This window comes from Dendrobates tinctorius, unplaced genomic scaffold, assembly GCF_039654945.1.
Source record: "Dendrobates tinctorius isolate UK_male_01 unplaced genomic scaffold, ASM3965494v1 ptg000095l, whole genome shotgun sequence".
NCBI classification, from domain to species: Eukaryota; Metazoa; Chordata; class Amphibia; order Anura; family Dendrobatidae; genus Dendrobates; species Dendrobates tinctorius.
The window spans coordinates 20,897,650-20,917,598 of NW_027361763.1; the positions used below are offsets into that span (position 1 = coordinate 20,897,650).

Below are 19,949 nucleotides of genomic sequence, written 5' to 3' on the forward strand. Positions count from 1 at the left end.
ACTCCTCTCATTTTCTCCTCTCACATTTCTCATTTTCCCTTCTCACATCTCTCATTTTCCCCCTCACACCTCTCGTTTTCTTCCCTCACATCTCTCATTTTCCCCTCTCACATCTCTTACTCTCCCCTCACTTCTCTCATTTTCTCCCCTCACATATCTCATTTTCCCCTCTCACATCTCTCATTTTCCCCCTCACACCTCTCGTTTTCCCCCCTCACATCTCTTATTCTCCCCTCACTCCTCTCATTTTCTCCCCTCACATATCTCATTTTCCCCTCTCACATCTCTCATTTTCCCCTTCACACCTCTCGTTTTCCCCCCTCACATCTCTTATTCTCCCCTCACTCCTCTCATTTTCCCCCTCACTCCTCTCATTTTCCCCCTCACACCTCTCATTTTCCCCTCTCACATCTCTTATTCTCCCCTCACTACTCTCATTTTCTCCCCTCACATCTCTCATTTTCCCCTCACACCTGTCATTTGACCTCATACCTGTCATTTTCTGATCACTCCACTATTTTCCCCTCACTCCTCTCATTTTGCACTCACACTTCTTCATTTTCACCTCACACCTCACATTTTCCCCTCAGTATAAACCTGTATGTCATCTCTCCTGTATATAGTATATACCTGTATGTCATCTCCCCCTGTATATAGTATATACCAGTATGTCATTTCCCCCTGTATATAGTATTTCCTGTTCTGCGATTTGTGTTGCATCTCGCAGGTTTACCGGTGACAGTTTTCTTGAAGCAAAAGTTTTTTTAACACAATATTAACCCCTTAACGACTGTTGATATGACTTTTAACAGTGGCAGTTAATGGACCTTATTCCACACCTCATGCTCCTTCTTTTTACACAGCCTCCTCCTGCACCTCACACTCCTCCTGCACATACAGCATTTTTCTGCAGCACAGCTTTTCTCCTTTATAGTTGCCTCCCCTGGCAGCATCTCACCCTCCTCTTCCATATACAATTGGAAACACTTGATCCCAAGAGATATTGCAATAATTGCAATAAAATGTATCGTATACACAGCCTACGTCTTCTGCAGCACCACACTTTTCTATCTTAGACCTCGTTCACATGATATTTGGTGAGTATTTGTACGCTAAAATGTGGAGTAAAACAATCAGAGGAAAAGTTTATTAGAAACCCGTCACCACTTCTATATTTTTCTCCCACTCGTGGTTTTGGCTTATAAATACTGAGGTAAAATACTTCCCAAATGCTAAACATGTGAATGTGGGCTTATACACAGCCTCCACCTGCAGTGCCTCACTCTTCTCTATGCACAGCCTCGTACTGCAGCAGCACCTCACTTCTCTCATTTTCCCCTGACATCTCTCATTTACCTTTTCACATCTCTATCCATGAGGCTCCTCCCTTTCCCTTGACGTCATGCCTCACAGGAGCAACTCCATTCTAGACAAAATGGAGCTAGATGTGGTCTGTGCCTGCTATGTGGAATGGGCATGGCTTGATACATACACACACACACATACATACACTCAATTTTATATATATAGATTATGTGTTGACCTGCTTTGAGAAACTCCCCTCAGTAGATTCTATATAATTGTCTGTTTTAGGTTTTCTGAGTATCAATTACAGTGGGGCAAAAAAGTATTTAGTCAGTCAGCAATAGTGCAAGTTCCACCACTTAAAAAGATGAGAGGCGTCTGTAATTTACATCATAGGTAGACCTCAACTATGGGAGACAAACTGAGAAAAAAAAATCCAGAAAATCACATTGTCTGTTTTTTTTTTCATTTTATTTGCATATTATGGTGGAAAATAAGTATTTGGTCAGAAACAAAATTTCATCTCAATACTTTGTGATATATCCTTTGTTGGCAATGACAGAGGTCAAACGTTTTCTGTAAGTCTTCACAAGGTTGCCACACACTGTTGTTGGTATGTTGGCCCATTCCTCCATGCAGATCTCCTCTAGAGCAGTGATGTTTTTGGCTTTTCGCTTGGCAACACGGACTTTCAACTCCCTCCAAAGGTTTTCTATAGGGTTGAGATCTGGAGACTGGCTAGGCCACTCCAGGACCTTGAAATGCTTCTTACGAAGCCACTCCTTCATTGCCCTAGTGGTGTGCTTTGGATCATTGTCATGTTGAAAGACCCAGCCACGTTTCATCATCAATGCCCTTGCTGATGGAAGGAGGTTTTCACTCAAAATCTCCGATACATGGCCCCATTCATTCTTTCATGTACCCGGATCAGTCGTCCTGGCCCCTTTGCAGAGAAACAGCCCCAAAGCATGATGTTTCCACCACCATGCTTTACAGTAGGTATGGTGTTTGATGGATGCAACTCAGTATTCTTTTTCCTCCAAACACGACAAGTTGTGTTTCTACCAAACAGTTCCAGTTTGGTTTCATCAGACCATAGGACATTCTCCCAAAACTCCTCTGGATCATCCAAATGCTCTCTAGCAAACTTCAGACGGGCCCGAACATGTACAGGCTTAAGCAGTGGGACACGTCTGGCACTGCAGGATCTGAGTCCATGGTGGCGTAGTGTGTTACTTATGGTAGGCCTTGTTACATTGGTCCCAGCTCTCTGCAGTTCATTCACTAGGTCCCCCCGCGTGGTTGTGGGATTTTTGCTCACCGTTCTTGTGATCATTCTGACCCCACGGGGTGGGATTTTGCGTGGAGCACCAGATCGAGGGAGATTATCAGTGGTCTTGTATGTCTTCCATTTTCTAATTATTGCTCTCACAGTTGATTTCTTCACTCCAAGCTGGTTGGCTATTGCAGATTCAGTCTTCCCAGCCTGGTGCAGGGCTACAATTTTGTTTCTGGTGTCCTTTGACAGCTCTTTGGTCTTCACCATAGTGGAGTTTGGAGTCAGACTGTTTGAGGGTGTGCACAGGTGTCTTTTTATACTGATAACAAGTTTAAATAGGTGCCATTACTACAGGTAATGAGTGGAGGAAAGAGGAGACTCTTAAAGAAGAAGTTACAGGTCTGTGAGAGCCAGAAATCTTGATTGCTTGTTTCTGACCAAATACTTATTTTCCACCATAATATGCAAATAAAATGAAAAAAAACAGACAATGTGATTTTCTGGATTTTTTTTTCTCAGTTTGTCTCCCATAGTTGAGGTCTACCTATGATGTAAATTACAGACGCCTCTCATCTTTTTAAGTGGTGGAACTTGCACTATTGCTGACTGACTAAATACTTTTTTGCCCCACTGTATCTAACTAGGGACATACTGTACTGGCAAATTGAGGTAGAGATGTTGAGGAGCGGGGATGCCAAAACATCGACAAGTAGGGGTCAACCTCTGTGGCCAGACTGGACAAGTACAGTGTATATCTCAAGGCTGCATAGGCCACCTGTGGTGTGACTTGGGATTTTATACTGTTCCACATCCTTCACTGGGTACACTTGTCATTCTTAGCTTTGAGATTAGTTGATTTTTATGTATTGTAAATCATGCAAAAAGGAGAGACCTACTTATCATACTAGGTTTTGTTTTATTGGATTTATAGACAATTATGGTCTGAATGTCTCAAACCTGTATGTGTTTGTCTCATCTCTCAGACTTGTATGTCTAGGTTTCACTTTGCACTGGGGTTTATATTTTCTAAATTTGTTTTTTAAAAAATATATCAATAAATATGAATTTGAAAGGGTTATATGTACGTATTTGATACATCACAAGCGTATGTCTATGATATTGCTCCTTTTCCATATTGTGAATACTGTACGATAATGTCCCTTTACACCTATATTGGATATTCATTATGTTTTCATGGCTGTATTCATTTTCATCCCAGTCTAATAGATTGATTTTGGCTTAGGGAACAGATTCTGGCTGAATGTGGGCATTTTTAAAAATATTTTGTTTGTTTTGTCTAGATTTATATTTTTGCTTTCTAATTAAGATACATATAGTTAAAATTGTATAAAAATTATCATTATGTTGTACTCATCTTTCCTCTTTTTAAAGCAAGCACACTGTTGCATCAATTACATTTATTCAATTTATGTTGATTTTTTTTACCTGTTTCATTGGATATTTCTCCCTCTGAGCATTTCATGCATAGATAGCAGCATTTATGGGGTCCTGGCTTTAGAGTTCTTTTGTAACCTGGAGGACACAGTTCAGAGCAAGTAGACACGGGAACCTATTACAGTACAAATCAGAGAAAGGAGATGTGGCAGTAAAATCATCATTAATAATGTTCATGCTAATGATTTAAAAATTTTGTACAAAATTATGAATATTTAACTTTGATTCCATGATATTCTTCAGTTTTCAATTTGGTCTATGACATCCCATGTTTAAAAACTGACAAGCTGAGTCCTTCTAAGTACCATGTTAAAAAGGAGGTCAATTTTCCCTGTATGAATCATTACAAAATCCAAGAAACAGGAACAGCACACTGGTAATTCAGAGTGAACAAGAGCTGCTCATTTAGCCCATAAGTGCGACATTTTGGTTCTGAAAGCAAACCTTTTTCAAGCTCACTTTCAGAACCGAAATATCACACTTATGGGCTAAATAAACAGCTCTTGTTCACGCTGAATTACCAGTGTGCTGTTCCTGTTTCTTGGATTTTGCAATGAGTCATACAGGGAAAATTGACCTCCTTTTTAACATGTTTCTTGAATTTTGCATTGTGAAGGTTTGGTATATGCCTTTGGGAGCTTTGCACCTGGACTTTGTTGCATGTTTTTTGTGCTGCTTAGGGATGAGCGAGTATACTCGTTAGGATTCGGTACTCGGCGAGTAATGCGGTACTCACGGTACTCGAATCCTGGCGAGTATTTCCCTACTCACCTCACAATATTTGACACACAGTCCCCGCACAGCCCAGCACAGTCCTGCACCGCCAACACAGTCCCGCACAGCCCAGAACAGTCCTGCACAGCCTGTCACAGTCCCCGCAAAGTCCCCGCACAGCCCAGCACAATCCCCGCACAGTCACCGCAAAGCCCAGCACAGTCCCCGCACAGCCAGCAGAGCCCCGCACAGCCCGGCATAGTCCTGCATAGCCTGTCACAGTCCCCGCACAGTCCCACACAGCCAGCACAGCCCGGCACAGTCCTTCACAGTCTGTCACAGTCCTGCACAGCCCTGCACAGTCCCCGCACAGCCCAGCACAGTCCCACACAGCCCCAGCACAGTCCCTGCACAGTACCTGCACAGGCCAGCACAGTCCCGCACAGCCCAGCACAGTCCCACACAGCCCCAGCACAGTCCCTGCACAGTACCTGCTCAGGCCAGCACAGTCCCGCACAGCCCGGCACAGTCTTCGCACTGTCCCTGCCCAGCCCAGCACACACACAGCCCATTACTCGCATTTCCCGTAGACTTACATTGTACTCGCTACTCGTTACGAGTACCCGAGTATTAGGAGCTACTCATAACGAGTATAGCGAGTCCGAGTATTTCACTACTCGCTCATCCCTAGTGCTGCTCTATTTTTGAAATTCTTATTGTACAGTATCATTTGTCACTGCAAAAGTTCCTGGCAGGGGGGAGGAGGGAGCAGTTGGGTCAGGAGTTCAAGAGGGCAATGACTCAGGCAGGGAAAAAAGAGACTTCCTGTATCTACATAGAGCAGAGAAAGGAAAAGAATTAGCTGAGTAGAAAGGCAAAATGAGCAATTGTAATTACACAGTGCTGTATAATATGCTGATTGCAATATATTAAGATAAAAACTAAGAAGTGAGTGCTTCTTTAAGTATTGAAAAAAATTTAAACAACTCATAGCAAAGACCAAATAACAATGCTAATGATAGAGTAAATGTAGAGCTAAACTACTAATCATCCAAAGCCCAGACTTCATGTGTATTTCCTATTCATAAAAATAATGTTATATGTTACACATAAAAATGATGCCTTTCTGGACACAGTAATAGAAAGCCAATGCTTATCTCATTAATATGATGTTGCACACATACAGAGACACGTAAAGTTTGTATTAAAGATGACACATTTCCTTTTTATGGAAATAAAAACATAATTCAAGTCTTACATTTTTAAAATTATGAAAAGCAAAATGGGTTAATGCAAAAGTTTGGACACCATACATGGTTAGTATCTGGTAGCACCCCCTTTTTAAAGTAACACAGTTTGCAAATGCCTTTTGTACCAGCCAAAAGTCTTTCACTTCTTGTTTGAGGGATTTTTATCCATTCTTCCTTTGAAAATTCTTCCAGTTCTGGTCCTCTCTGACATTTCCCGTCACCTACGCACTGCAGCACTTTGCTCTGCCCTCAACAGGGCAGGTGAGCATGCCTGCACAGGAGTGCAGCACAAAGCAAGCAGGATGATGACATCGCAAGAAGATGGGAGACGCCGAACCCGGGACCTGTGACAACCACCAGACCGGACCGCCCCCCCCGGTCAGTATAATAAAACTTGTTTTTCTTCTCTTTCAGATCAGACTAGGGGCTTAGCTACAGCATTATAGAATGTTGATAAGCTCCGAAAGGCAGTGGCCACATCTTATAGCGGCAAAATGAGGTGACAGGTTCCCTTTGAATAAAAAGTACTTATACATTTTGGGTATCTTGGTACTTGTACTGATCTGAGGAATCATATTGGTAGGTCAGTTTTACCATTTAGTGAACATGGTAAACAAGGGCAGACACTGACAGCTTGGTGCAAAAAATGTGTCTGGGTCCCCCTTCCTTTAATGGCGACAAAGCTCTCTCTCTCTCTCTATATATATACAGTATATATATAGTAGCGATACTAATGGCCGTATAGTTAATGAGAGGTAGGTATCGCAGGGATGGCAGCTCCCTGTGATGTAGCCCGGAGTGTTTTTTCTTGAGTGTACGTAAGTTCTAAGTAGTTTTTGTTCACATTTGGGTCCGGGCTACGGGTAGCTCTGAGAGTTGGGAGGGTCGTGCAACCCATTTACCTCGCTCGTGGTGAGGGGGGCTCACTGTACCCTGTTTTGCCTGAAGGTATATGTCTGTGGTTGTGAATTTTGAGGATCTGTGATTAGGTCATGTTCATGTGACTAGCCATGTGATAGCTGTAACCACTACCAGTTACCTATCTAAGGAAAGTGTGTTGCACATGTGCGAGAGTGTGTTGGGAGTCTGTCAGCCTGGACAGAGCTCCCATGTTTACAGGCCAGATGTTGCATAGCCTAGGGAAGCAGTGCTTGCGAGTCCGAGCCAGAGGAGTAAACGGTCTTGAAACCCGTGAGTTATGGTTACCGGAGTCAGTGAGAGATATTTATTGGATATCTCTGTGGATAAGAGGGATCAGAGAAGCTGCGTGGCCAACAGGTAAAGGAACGGAGTCTGTGTTATACTGACCGGGGTCAGAAAGACTGTATTTGAATTGATGCTTATGGGATACCTCTGAGGATAAGAGGGATCTGAGAACCTGTGTGGTCAATCGAACAGGTAATGGTCTTGACAACCATGAGTTGTAATGACCGGTGTCAGTGAGAAGTATTTGTGAGGAAGAGACTGTGTATTGATGTTTATGGGATACCTCTGCAGATAAGAGGGATCCGAGAACCTGTGTGGCCGACACCAACAGTGTTATGCTGACCGGGGTCAGTGAGAGACTGTGTTAATTTTGGTAAAGCTGAATGTGTAACAGACAGTGTAAAGGCTGCTGCATGCTGGTGAATAATAAATCGAATGGACTCATTTTAACCCTGAGTGTCCCAGGGTTTACCTCCAAGACCTGCAAAGTGAGTAAACTCCATACACTGACAGTGTGGAACGCTACAATATATATGTATATTATAGCCACACACATACATGTATATATACTACATAGTCTCCTTTATTATGTATATTACCGTCCCTTATTATACAGTGCCCTCTCTTGTTATGTACAGTGCCGTCTCTTACATATTGGATTGTATAGAGCCCTGTTTTTATTACATACTGTCATGTCTTGTTAGCTGTATAATGCAATGATGGCTGATGTAGCATGGGAAAGCTTCTTTTCTTATGGAGGTGCTGATGGACTGGTTGTCTGGTCATCGGCTCATCCATCAGCAGTCATTTTATATCTAAAAAGAGAGGGGAGTATGTAATAAAAGAGGGTGCTGTTAATAACAAAATTAACAAGAATACACTATGTAACAGACACTACTGTATATAACAGCAGAGGAAGCTATATAATAAGGGATGGCACCATATATATATCTAGAGAGAATGGTTCAGAATTAGTGAATACACTATATACTAAGGGACTGTGTTATACATAATAAGTACATACATTCTATTCTAAGGGACTGTGTTAGACATAATAAGTGATTATAATGTCTTCCTCCTCCTCCCCCTAAGTCCATTATAAGTCCCCCTTCCTCCCATCTCAATCCCCCTCATTGTACTCTTCCCCTCGCATCCCATTTTTGTCCTCTCCCCCACCCTGTATCATTGTGCATTCCACCACCATCGTTTCCTCCTCCCTCACCATCCCCAACATTGTCTTTTCCCACACCACTATCACCATAGCCCATTCCACCACCTCCATCATTTCCTCCTCCCCTACCACCCATATTATTCCCCTTTCCACCACCATCATCATTGCTTTTTCCCCACTACATCATTGCTCTTTCTAATACCTCAATTATTTCCTCCTCCCCAACACCCCCATCATTGCCCTTTCCACCACCACCATCATTGTCCTTTCCACCACCACATCATTGCATTCTCCCCCACCACCCCATCATTGTTCTTTCCGCCACTTCCATCATCGCTCTTTCCGTCTCCATCCCATCATTGCCCTTTCCACCACCTCCATCATTGCTTTCTCCCCCTACCACTCAATCATTGCCCTCTCCATCACCCCCATCATTGCCCATTCAACCACCTCCATTACAGCCTTCTCCTCTACCAACTCCATCATTTCCTCCTTCTCCACCACTCCCATCATTGTCTTTTCCAGTACCACCATCATTGCCTTCTCCCCCACATGTTATGAATTCTCTCTCTGGCTTTACTGAAGGTAGTGGAGCTGGTCAGATTGACAGAGTGGCTGCGATTTCTCTTTCTGGGCTCCCTCTGGTGGTTACTGGAGGTAGTGGAGCTGATCTTATTGACAGAGGCTTGCCACCTGATGATAGGAAGACGATTGGAGATCTGGGATTTCTGATTGAGATTTAGGACAGCTGACTCCCTCTATCCCTGCTGGTGATTTTCTTCCTGTTCCTTCTGAGGTCTGATGTCTCCTGCTCTTTCCCTGCATGGTTCAGCTAATTGATTCATTTGCTATTCTGTTTGCATTTGATCTGATTTTGTCTATTTCATCTTTGTGTGGGTCAGCCAGCTCCGGCTGGGGGTGTGCTGAATCACCACCCATATGTTACTGCTTGTGCCAGTTTGCTTTGTCCCCTGTTATATTGGTCTCTTTTTGCTTTGTTTTCAGAATATACCAGAGTGCTGATATAGTGGGCGAAGTCGTGCGACTTCAGTGTTTTTGTGCATCAGACGTGTTGGACTTTTTGCAGGGTTTTTTGCATAATTGCATACAGTGTCTTTCCTTTCCTGTCCTGTCTAGTCAGTGTGGGCCCCATCGTTTGCTCAGTCTATTTTTCTGCCTACGTTTGTGTTTTCATCTTGTCTCACCGACAATATAGGTTTGGTGGCTATCTATTCCATTGGGGTCTGCTCCGAGGCAGTTTAGATTTCCCCTTTCTTGCTTTAGGCTTAGTTAGCTCTCCGGCTGTGCTGAGGTGTCTAGGATCATCGTAGGTACACTCCACGGCTACTGCTAGACAGGATCAGGGGTTTGCAATCCACTTAGTTTCCAACCTCTCTGGTTTTTCTGTGGCTTAGCCTGGGCCTGCTATCCTCCTTGGTGACCCATTCATAACACCCACCATTCCCATCATTGCCCTTTCCACCACCACTATCATTGTCGTTTCAACCAAATCCATCATTGGTCTTTCCCCCTCCACCCCATCATTGCCCTTTCCACCACCTGCATCAATGCTTCCTCCCCTACTAATGCATCATTGCCCACCCCCATCATTGCCCTTTCAACCACCTCCATCACAGCCTTTTCCTCCACCAACTCCATCATTTCCTCCTTCTCCCCCACTCCCATCATTGTCTTTCCAGTACCACCATCATTACCTTCTTCCCCACCACCCCCAACATTGTCTTTTCCCACACCACTCCCATCATTGTCCTTTCCACCACTGCCATCATTTCCTCCTCTCCTACCACCCCTTCTACTGCTCTTTCCACCAACACCATCATTGCTTTTTCCCCCACCACATCATTGCCCTTTCCATCACCTCAATCATTTCCTCCTCCCCATCACCCACATCATTGCCCTTTCCACCACCACAATCATTGTCCTTTCCACCACCACATCATTGCATTCACCCCCACTACCCCATCATTGTCCTTTCCACCATCTCCATCATTGCGCTTTCCCTCTCCACCCCATCATTGCCCTTTCCACAACCTCCATCATTGCTTTCTCCCCTACCACTCCATCATTGCCTTCTCCATCATCCCCATCATTACAACCGGAAGCTGCTTAGGGCATTTATTATTATAGATGTGCCAAGGGTGATTGAATGACAAGTCATGATGAGATCAAGAAATTCTAGTTTAATGACATTGCATTTCAGAGAACCACTGGTGACTGAACTGCTGCAAGCGAAGCCTCAGTGACTGACGGTGACATCATCAAGGTTACCTCCGGTCACTGAGGCTTCGTTCCCGGCGGGGCTGAACTGCCGTGTCCTCAGTGATGTCCCCCGTGCTAGTATCTTGGCATTGTTCAGGCTGAAAACTGTTTTTCCCCCAGACATGGATTACGGCATGGGACAGAACAACGGAGAGGTGAAAGATATTTTTGTTTTTTAATTTTAGTTTTATTACAGGAGAACGAGGGCTTTGGTGAAATAAGCATTTGGTGAGTATAACTGTGTTTGTTATTTTTAAATAAAGAAGGAAATCTGTGTTTTGATTTATTTATAATTAAGGACTTTATTCTGGCTGTGTCCAACAGCTATGTCATTATGGACTGCTCCTAATCTGTATCCCCTGATGAGCCCTGATATCTGGAGGGGGTGAAACGCGTAGGGACGATCCAAATGGGACTGGATTCAGATAAGTAATCTATTATGGTCTGAGCTGGACATGCGTTTTCTTTAATGCTAATTGTAGACTTTCAGATTATGATACAGTATCCCCACATTCAATGGGGACTATGAGCCATTGATCATGTTTAGATATTTATTGACTGAGTGGCTTTATACTTTTTTATTTATTTGTTTCATGTGCACTTAATTGCAAAAGCCCATTTTTTTGAGGGAAAGCTCTAAGACTAGTGATCTTTCCAGGTAGTGGAACTCTTGGCCAATTAGTATTTTATATGGCCCAGTTTACGGGATAACTACTAGGTGAAGAATACCTCTGATTAAGGGTCAGTCCTTATGAGCATTGCCCTTTCCACCACCACAATCATTGTCCTTTCCACCACCACATCATTGCATTCACCCCCACTACCCCATCATTGTCCTTTCCACCATCTCCATCATTGCGCTTTCCCTCTCCACCCCATCATTGCCCTTTCCACAACTTCCATCATTGCTTTCTCCCCTACCACTCCATCATTGCCTTCTCCATCATCCCCATCATTGCCCTTTCAACCACCTCCATCACAGCCTTCTCCTCCACCAACTCCATCATTGCCTCCTTCCCCACCCCATCATTGTTTTTTCCAGTACCACCATCATTGCCTTCTCTCCCATCATTGCCCTTTCCACCACCATCATTTCCTTCCCCCTCCACCACCATCATTGTCCTTTCCATCACCACCATCCTTGCCATTTCCATCACCTCCATCATTGCCTTCTCCCCATCACCATCATTGCCCATTTCACCACCTCCATAATTTCCTCATCCCCCACCTTCCCATAATTGCCCACTCCACTACCTCCATCATTTCCTCCTCCCCCACCACCCCATCATTGCCTTTTCTACTACATTCATCATTTCCTCCTCTCCCACATCCCCATCCTTGCCTATTCCACCACTTCCTTCATTTCCTCCTCCCTCACCATCATTGCCCTTTCCCCATCAGCCTCTTCATTTCCCTCTCCTCCCACTATTCACCCAGACACACACAGCACCATTCACCTTTCTGCACATTCCCCCACAACACTACGCATGCACACACACATACAGCACCTCTCACCTCTCCGCACACTCAGCCGCAGCATCACCAATGCCTTCCTTCCTCTGGCTCAACTGGCCACTAAGTGATGACGTCATCCAGCAGTGCTGCTGTCTGTGGTGAGAGGAAGCACAAGCAGGAAGCAGGGCAAATCTCTGCAGCTCCGCTCCAATGCTATTATCTCTTGTAGGCAGTGGAGCTGCAGGAATCTCTCCCTGCCCGCTGCACTTGAGGGCAATGTGGCCAGAGGCTGAACATGCGGTATGTCCGCCCATGATGGTAAACAAAAAATCCAAAACAATTGTAGAATGGCACTTTTTTCCAATTTCACAGAGCTTCACATTTTTTTCTGCTTTGCAATACACTTTGTGGTTGAATAAAGCCCTCCTATGGCCATATTGACAGAAAAATTAAAAGTTATGGCTTTAGGAAGATGGAATGCAAAAAATGAAAGTGTAAAAAAGGAAAATCATAAGGTGGTGAAGGGGTTAGAAAACGGAGCAAAAAGAACACACATTACTTAGTAATATTACAATGAAAAAATTTACATCTGAATTTTTCCAAACTATTTTATGACTATTGATCGTCAGCTGATTTCCTTCTTGAGGTGATTCATTGAATTGTCCAACACCAGTGTAGGCTATTATTCCGCTGGTGAGATATGCCACATTAAAGATGTGATAGATTGAAGTCATTTCTCCTTTCTCATTAAAATTAACATCTTCTCCAAATGGATCTGTAAATTGTAGTCTTCTAAGATACTAGGAGAATGAACAACACATTACATGGTAACTTACTAATATTAGATAAAAAGGTTAAAGTGCAATAATGTCTTATCAAAGTAGTAAAGAGAAAACAAAAGGGTATGTGTGCTCATCTTACAGGTTTGTGATACACAAGCCCTAGAATTGCATTAATTGAGTCTGCTGCAGCTTTTAAAGGAAATATGTACAAACTAGATTATGGCCCGATGCTATCGCATCGGGAGGATGCGATAGCATTACACCTCTTGCCATGTTAACCCTCAACACACACTCCTCTCACCTTTCACCATCTCCACTCACTCTTTCACTCCACATACGACCCCTTCTCTCACTCCGTCTCTCATACTCACGCCATCATCGCCGCTGCTCCACGATCCCCGACATCTTCTTCCGCCAGCGCCGGAAATCCCATTTTAATCGGCGAAATCCCGCGATACTCAGGATGGCGTCGCCGGAAGAACATGTCGCCGGCGTGGACGACGTCGGGATCCAAAATGGCGTTGGCGAAATCTCACGAGATTTCGCCGACGCCATTTTGGATCCCGACGTTTTCCACGCCGGCGACATGTTCTTGCGGCGACGCCATCTTGACTATCGCGGGATTTCGCCGATTAAAATGGCATCGCCGCAAGAACATGTCACCGGCGTGGAGGACGTCTGGATCCAGGATGGTGCCGGCGGAAGAAAATGTCGGGGATCGTGGATCAGCGGCGATGACGGTGTGAGTATGAGAGACGGAGTGAGAGAAAGGGTCGTATGTGGAGTGAAAGAGTGAGTGCAGATGGTGAAAGGTGAGAGGAGTGTGTGTGTTGAGGAGGAGTGGTGTGTTGAGGGTTAACATGGAAAGAGGTGTGCGGTGACGTCACCGGTTACAACTGGACGGAAGTTGTTACAACCGGAAGCTGCTTAGGGCATTTATTATTATAGATGTGCCAAGGGCAATGGAAGTATTCTGCACTGCTGATTGAATGACAAGTCATGATGAGATCAAGAAATTCTAGTTTAATGACATTGCATTTCAGAGAACCACTGGTGACTGAACTGCTGCAAGCGAAGCCTCAGTGACTGACGGTGACATCATCAAGGTTACCTCCGGTCACTGAGGCTCCGTTCCCGGCGGGACTGAACTGCCGTGTCCTCAGTGATGTCCCCCGTGCTAGTATCTTGGCATTGTTCAGGCTGAAAACTGTTTTTCCCCCAGACATGGATTACGGCATGGGACAGAACAACGGAGAGGTGAAAGATATTTTTGTTTTTTAATTTTAGTTTTATTACAGGAGAACGAGGGCTTTGGTGGAATAAGCATTTGGTGAGTATAACTGTGTTTGTTATTTTTAAATAAAGAAGGAAATCTGTGTTTTGCTTTATTTATAATTAAGGACTTTATTCTGGCTGTGTCCAACAGCTATGTCATTATGGACTGCTCCTAATCTGTATCCCCTGATGAGCCCTGATTAGAGTTGAGCGATACCAGCCGATACTTGAAAATATCGGATCGGAATGGATCGGCCGATCTTAAAAAAAAGTATCGGTATCGCCGATTCCGATACCGGGAACCAATGCAAGTCAATGGGGCCAAAATATCGGAATTAAAAAAAACCCTTTCTTTCCTTGTAGGTTAATTCTACATGAAGAAAAACAACTAAGAATAATGTAGAATGTATTGTGGGAGGTGGAGGAGACATTAAAGCCATAGAGGTTTAGCCCAATCAAATGGAATAGCAGGAATTAAACTTTTTTTTTAAAGATGTTAGGAGTTACAAAGATATTGACTATGTTAGCCTCATTTATATTTTGCCAGACATGTATGTCTTCTTCTTCTTTCTTCTTTCTTCTTCTTTCTTATTCTTCTTCCTTTTTTTACCTTCTTCTTCTTCTTCTTATTCCTTTTTTTACATTCTTCTTCTTCTTCTTCCTTTTTTTACATTCTTCTACTTCCTTTTTTTACATTCTTCTTCTTCTTCCTTTTTTTACATTCTTCTTCTTATTCCTTTTTTTACATTCTTCTTCTTCTTCCTTTTTTAAATTCTTCTACTTCCTTTTTTTACATTCTTCTTCTTCTTCTTCCTTTTCTTACATTCTTCATATTCTTCTTATTCAACAATTATTATTCTACATATTCAACTTCTTCATCTTCTTCCTATTCTTCTTCATCATATTCTTGTTTGTGTCAGGCATTCCTGTAGTTGTTATCTAGAAAAGTTAGAAGTTTACACCTTCCGTTCTGCCTGTCACAAAAGATTTACAACAGGATTTGTCCGCGTTCAGTTTGGCCTGCAGCAGCAGGCCTTTTCCAGGGGCACCACGAGGAGGAACGGACTCACCCCCATACACTGCTTAGTCTTCTTCTGCTTATAAATAAGATAATATCATTTGCTCAGAGTATTAGTCTTATGCTTAATGTTCTTCTGCTTTGTTTTTTTTATGCTTCTTTGTCTTCTCTCTCTTGTTGTTCTGCATCTTGGTGGTTGTCTTCCTGTTCTTTGTCCTCTTGAACCAGCTGACGGTACTGGCACCCGGAGGGGCAGCAGAAGGAACAAGAGCCAATGGCACTACCGAGGACCAGCTGACGGTGCTGGAACCCGGTTACTAAGCAGGAGGTACCTGTGCTACAAAGCACTACCAAGGACCAGCAGACGTTGCCGGAACTCGGATACCGAGATGGAGGCACCTAGGCCAAAGGCTCTGACGAGAACCAGCTGACGGTGCTGGAACCCGGAGGGGTAGCTGAAGCTGCAAGAGCAAATGGAAATAGCGAGGACCAGCTGACAGTGCTGGCACGCGGAGGGGCAGCAGAAGGAATAAGAGCCAATGGCACAACCGAGGACCAGCTGACGGTGCTGGAACCCGGTTACTAAGCAGGAGGTACCTGTGCTACAAAGCACTACCAAGGACCAGCAGACGTTGCCGGAACTTGGATACCGAGATGGAGGCACCTAGGCCAAAGGCTCTGACGAGAACCAGCTGGCGGTGCTGGAACCCGGAGGGGTATCAGAAGTTACCCCTGAAAAGCAAAGTTGGCATGCCGCAAGCTGGCCGCAGTTACCGAATCACACAGTCCTACAGGGGGTGCTTGTCCTACTGGCACTATGGAACAAGCCTTTCTTACCAGAACCCGCAGTCCACATAGGAAGCACCTAAACTGCTGGCACCCTAGCCTCGGCTAACCCAACCGCAACACGACATGGCAACTTGGGGTGGCAAACTGACATTGACACTTCCCGGAAACAGCAGGCAGGGCTGGAACCAAGCCGGGCAGGAGGGAGTACCCGTGCCAAAGTCAGTTATGAGCAGCAACTGGTGATGTTGGAGCCCAGGACAAGCACTTAGCAGGCTGAGGCCTGATGTGCTGTCAATTGGGAGGCAGCAGGACAGATTGCCATCAAAACAGCAGGGGAACAGCTGACGTTACTGAACCCCACAAACACAGGAGCTAGTGTTTTACTCTGTGAAGACGGCACTTCCGAGCAACAACTGGCTGTGTTGAAGCCCAGGGACAAGCACGGAGCAGGCTGAGGCTGCATTGAAGAAATTTTAAGATCGGTTGTAGACTACTAATTTGAACCAAGCTCCACTTAGGCCTGTGGCTTCACTGATTTTCGTATTTCCCCTGTCCTCCAACCCCGCCAGTTACAGCTCCGAAGTGGCGTCTGCACAATCCACACTTGTTCCTGTGTTACAGGTGTTCAGTCCGGTCAGTTAATCCCCTGATGTGTGTCCGGCAATGTCGCCTGCTCTGTCCACATTCCCATAATGGGAATGTGGACAGAGCAGGCGACATTGCCGGACACACATCAGGGGATTAACTGACCGGACTGAACACCTGTAACACAGGAACAAGTGTGGATTGTGCAGACGCCACTTCGGAGCTGTAACTGGCGGGGTTGGAGGACAGGGGAAATACGAGAGACAGTGGAGCCACAGGCCTAATTGGAGCACGGTTAAAAATCAGTAGTGGTACGACTGTGTAGGCAGCAGGAGACTTTGCCATCTACACAGCAGGGGATCAGCTGACATTACTGAACCCCACTGAGACACGGGAGCAAGTGTCTCTTTCCGTGTGGACGGCACTTCCGAACTACAACTGGCTGTGTTGAAGCCCAGGAAATAGGAGGGTGTAGGCAGAGGCCTACTGTATTTTGAATGAGGTGACAGCAGGAGAGACTGCCATCCACACAGCAGGGGATCAGCTGACGTTACTGAACCCCACTGAGACACGGGAGCAAGTATCTCTTTCCGTGTGGACGGCACTTCCGAACTACAACTGGCTGTGTTGAAGCCCAGGAAATAGGAGGGTGTAGGCAGAGGCCTACTGTATTTTGAATGAGGTGACAGCAGGAGAGACTGCCATCCACACAGCAGGGGATCAGCTGACATTACTGAACCCCACTGAGACACGGGAGCAAGTATCTCTTTCCGTGTGGACGGCACTTCCGAACTACAACTGGCTGTGTTGAAGCCCAGGAAATAGGAGGGTGTAGGCAGAGGCCTACTGTATTTTGAATGAGGTGACAGCAGGAGAGACTGCCATCCACACAGCAGGGGATCAGCTGACATTACTGAACCCCACTGAGACACGGGAGCAAGTATCTCTTTCCGTGTGGACGGCACTTCCGAACTACAACTGGCTGTGTTGAAGCCCAGGAAATAGGAGGGTGTAGGCAGAGGCCTACTGTATTTTGAATGAGGTTACAGCAGGAGAGACTGCCATCCACACAGCAGGGGATCAGCTGACGTTACTGAACCCCACTGAGACACGGGAGCAAGTATCTCTTTCCGTGTGGACGGCACTTCCGAACTACAACTGGCTGTGTTGAAGCCCAGGAAATAGGAGGGTGTAGGCAGAGGCCTACTGTATTTTGAATGAGGTGACAGCAGGAGAGACTGCCATCCACACAGCAGGGGATCAGCTGACATTACTGAACCCCACTGAGACACGGGAGCAAGTATCTCTTTCCGTGTGGATGGCACTTCCGAACTACAACTGGCTGTGTTGAAGCCCAGGAAATAGGAGGGTGTAGGCAGAGGCCTACTGTATTTTGAATTAGGTGAGAGCAGGAGAGACTGCCATCCACACAGCAGGGGATCAGCTGACATTACTGAACCCCACTGAGACACGGGAGCAAGTATCTCTTTCCGTGTGGACGGCACTTCCGAACTACAACTGGCTGTGTTGAAGCCCAGGAAATAGGAGGGTGTAGGCAGAGGCCTACTGTATTTTGAATGAGGTTACAGCAGGAGAGACTGCCATCCACACAGCAGGGGATCAGCTGACGTTACTGAACCCCACTGAGACACGGGAGCAAGTATCTCTTTCCGTGTGGACGGCACTTCCGAACTACAACTGGCTGTGTTGAAGCCCAGGAAATAGGAGGGTGTAGGCAGAGGCCTACTGTATTTTGAATGAGGTGACAGCAGGAGAGACTGCCATCCACACAGCAGGGGATCAGCTGACGTTACTGAACCCCACTGAGACACGGGAGCAAGTATCTCTTTCCGTGTGGACGGCACTTCCGAACTACAACTGGCTGTGTTGAAGCCCAGGAAATAGGAGGGTGTAGGCAGAGGCCTACTTTATTTTGAATTAGGTGACAGCAGGAGAGACTGCCATCCACACAGCAGGGGATCAACTGACATTACTGAACCCCACTGAGACACGGGAGCAAGTATCTCTTTCCGTGTGGACGGCACTTCCGAACTACAACTGGCTGTGTTGAAGCCCAGGAAATAGGAGGGTGTAGGCAGAGGCCTACTGTATTTTGAATGAGGTGACAGCAGGAGAGACTGCCATCCACACAGCAGGGGATCAGCTGACGTTACTGAACCCCACTGAGACACGGGAGCAAGTATCTCTTTCCGTGTGGACGGCACTTCCGAACTACAACTGGCTGTGTTGAAGCCCAGGAAATAGGAGGGTGTAGGCAGAGGCCTACTGTATTTTGAATTAGGTGACAGCAGGAGAGACTGCCATCCACACAGCAGGGGATCAGCTGACATTACTGAACCCCACTGAGACACGGGAGCAAGTATCTCTTTCCGTGTGGACGGCACTTCCGAACTACAACTGGCTGTGTTGAAGCCCAGGAAATAGGAGGGTGTAGGCAGAGGCCTACTGTATTTTGAATGAGGTGACAGCAGGAGAGACTGCCATCCACACAGCAGGGGATCAGCTGACGTTACTGAACCCCACTGAGACACGGGAGCAAGTATCTCTTTCCGTGTGGACGGCACTTCCGAACTACAACTGGCTGTGTTGAAGCCCAGGAAATAGGAGGGTGTAGGCAGAGGCCTACTGTATTTTGAATGAGGTGACAGCAGGAGAGACTGCCATCCACACAGCAGGGGATCAGCTGACATTACTGAACCCCACTGAGACACGGGAGCAAGTATCTCTTTCCGTGTGGACGGCACTTCCGAACTACAACTGGCTGTGTTGAAGCCCAGGAAATAGGAGGGTGTAGGCAGAGGCCTACTGTATTTTGAATTAGGTAACAGCAGGAGAGACTGCCATCCACAAAGCAGGGGATCAGCTGACGTTACTGAACCCCACTGAGACACGGGAGCAAGTATCTCTTTCCATGTGGACGGCACTTCCGAGCTACAACTGGCTGAGTTGAAGCCCAGGAAATAGGAGGGTGTAGGCAGAGGCCTACTGTCTTTGGAATGCGGAGACAGCAGGAGAGACTGCCATCTCCACAGCAGGGGATCAGCTGGCAATGATGAACCCCACTAACACTTGAACGAATGTGTTTGGCTCTGTGGAGACGACACTTCTGAACACCAACTGACGCTGTTGGAGCCCAGGATTAGGCGAGGAGCAGGCTGGGGCCTACTGGATTTTGGCAGGTGAAGGCAGCAGGAGACTTGCCATCTCCACAGCAGGGGAACAGCTGGCAGTGCTGAACCCCACTAACACTCTAACGAATGTGTTTGGCTCTGTGGAGATGACACTTCTGAACACCAACTGACGCTGTTGGAGCCCAGGATTAGGCGAGGAGCAGGCTGGGGCCTACTGGATTTTTGCAGGTGAA

At 45.8% G+C, this 19,949-nt stretch overlaps 1 protein-coding gene across 1 annotated transcript in view; it reads right to left on the reverse strand.

Annotated features, from left to right (window-relative positions):
* The window catches only part of LOC141098814 (vomeronasal type-2 receptor 26-like), a 63,385-nt gene that overhangs the window by 7,954 nt on the left and 35,482 nt on the right, over positions 1 to 19,949 (reverse strand). The window contains exon 3 of the mRNA XM_073586790.1: positions 4,031 to 4,154. Coding sequence (XP_073442891.1) covers positions 4,031 to 4,154 — 124 coding nt within the window. The remainder of the gene's footprint in view (positions 1 to 4,030; positions 4,155 to 19,949) is intronic.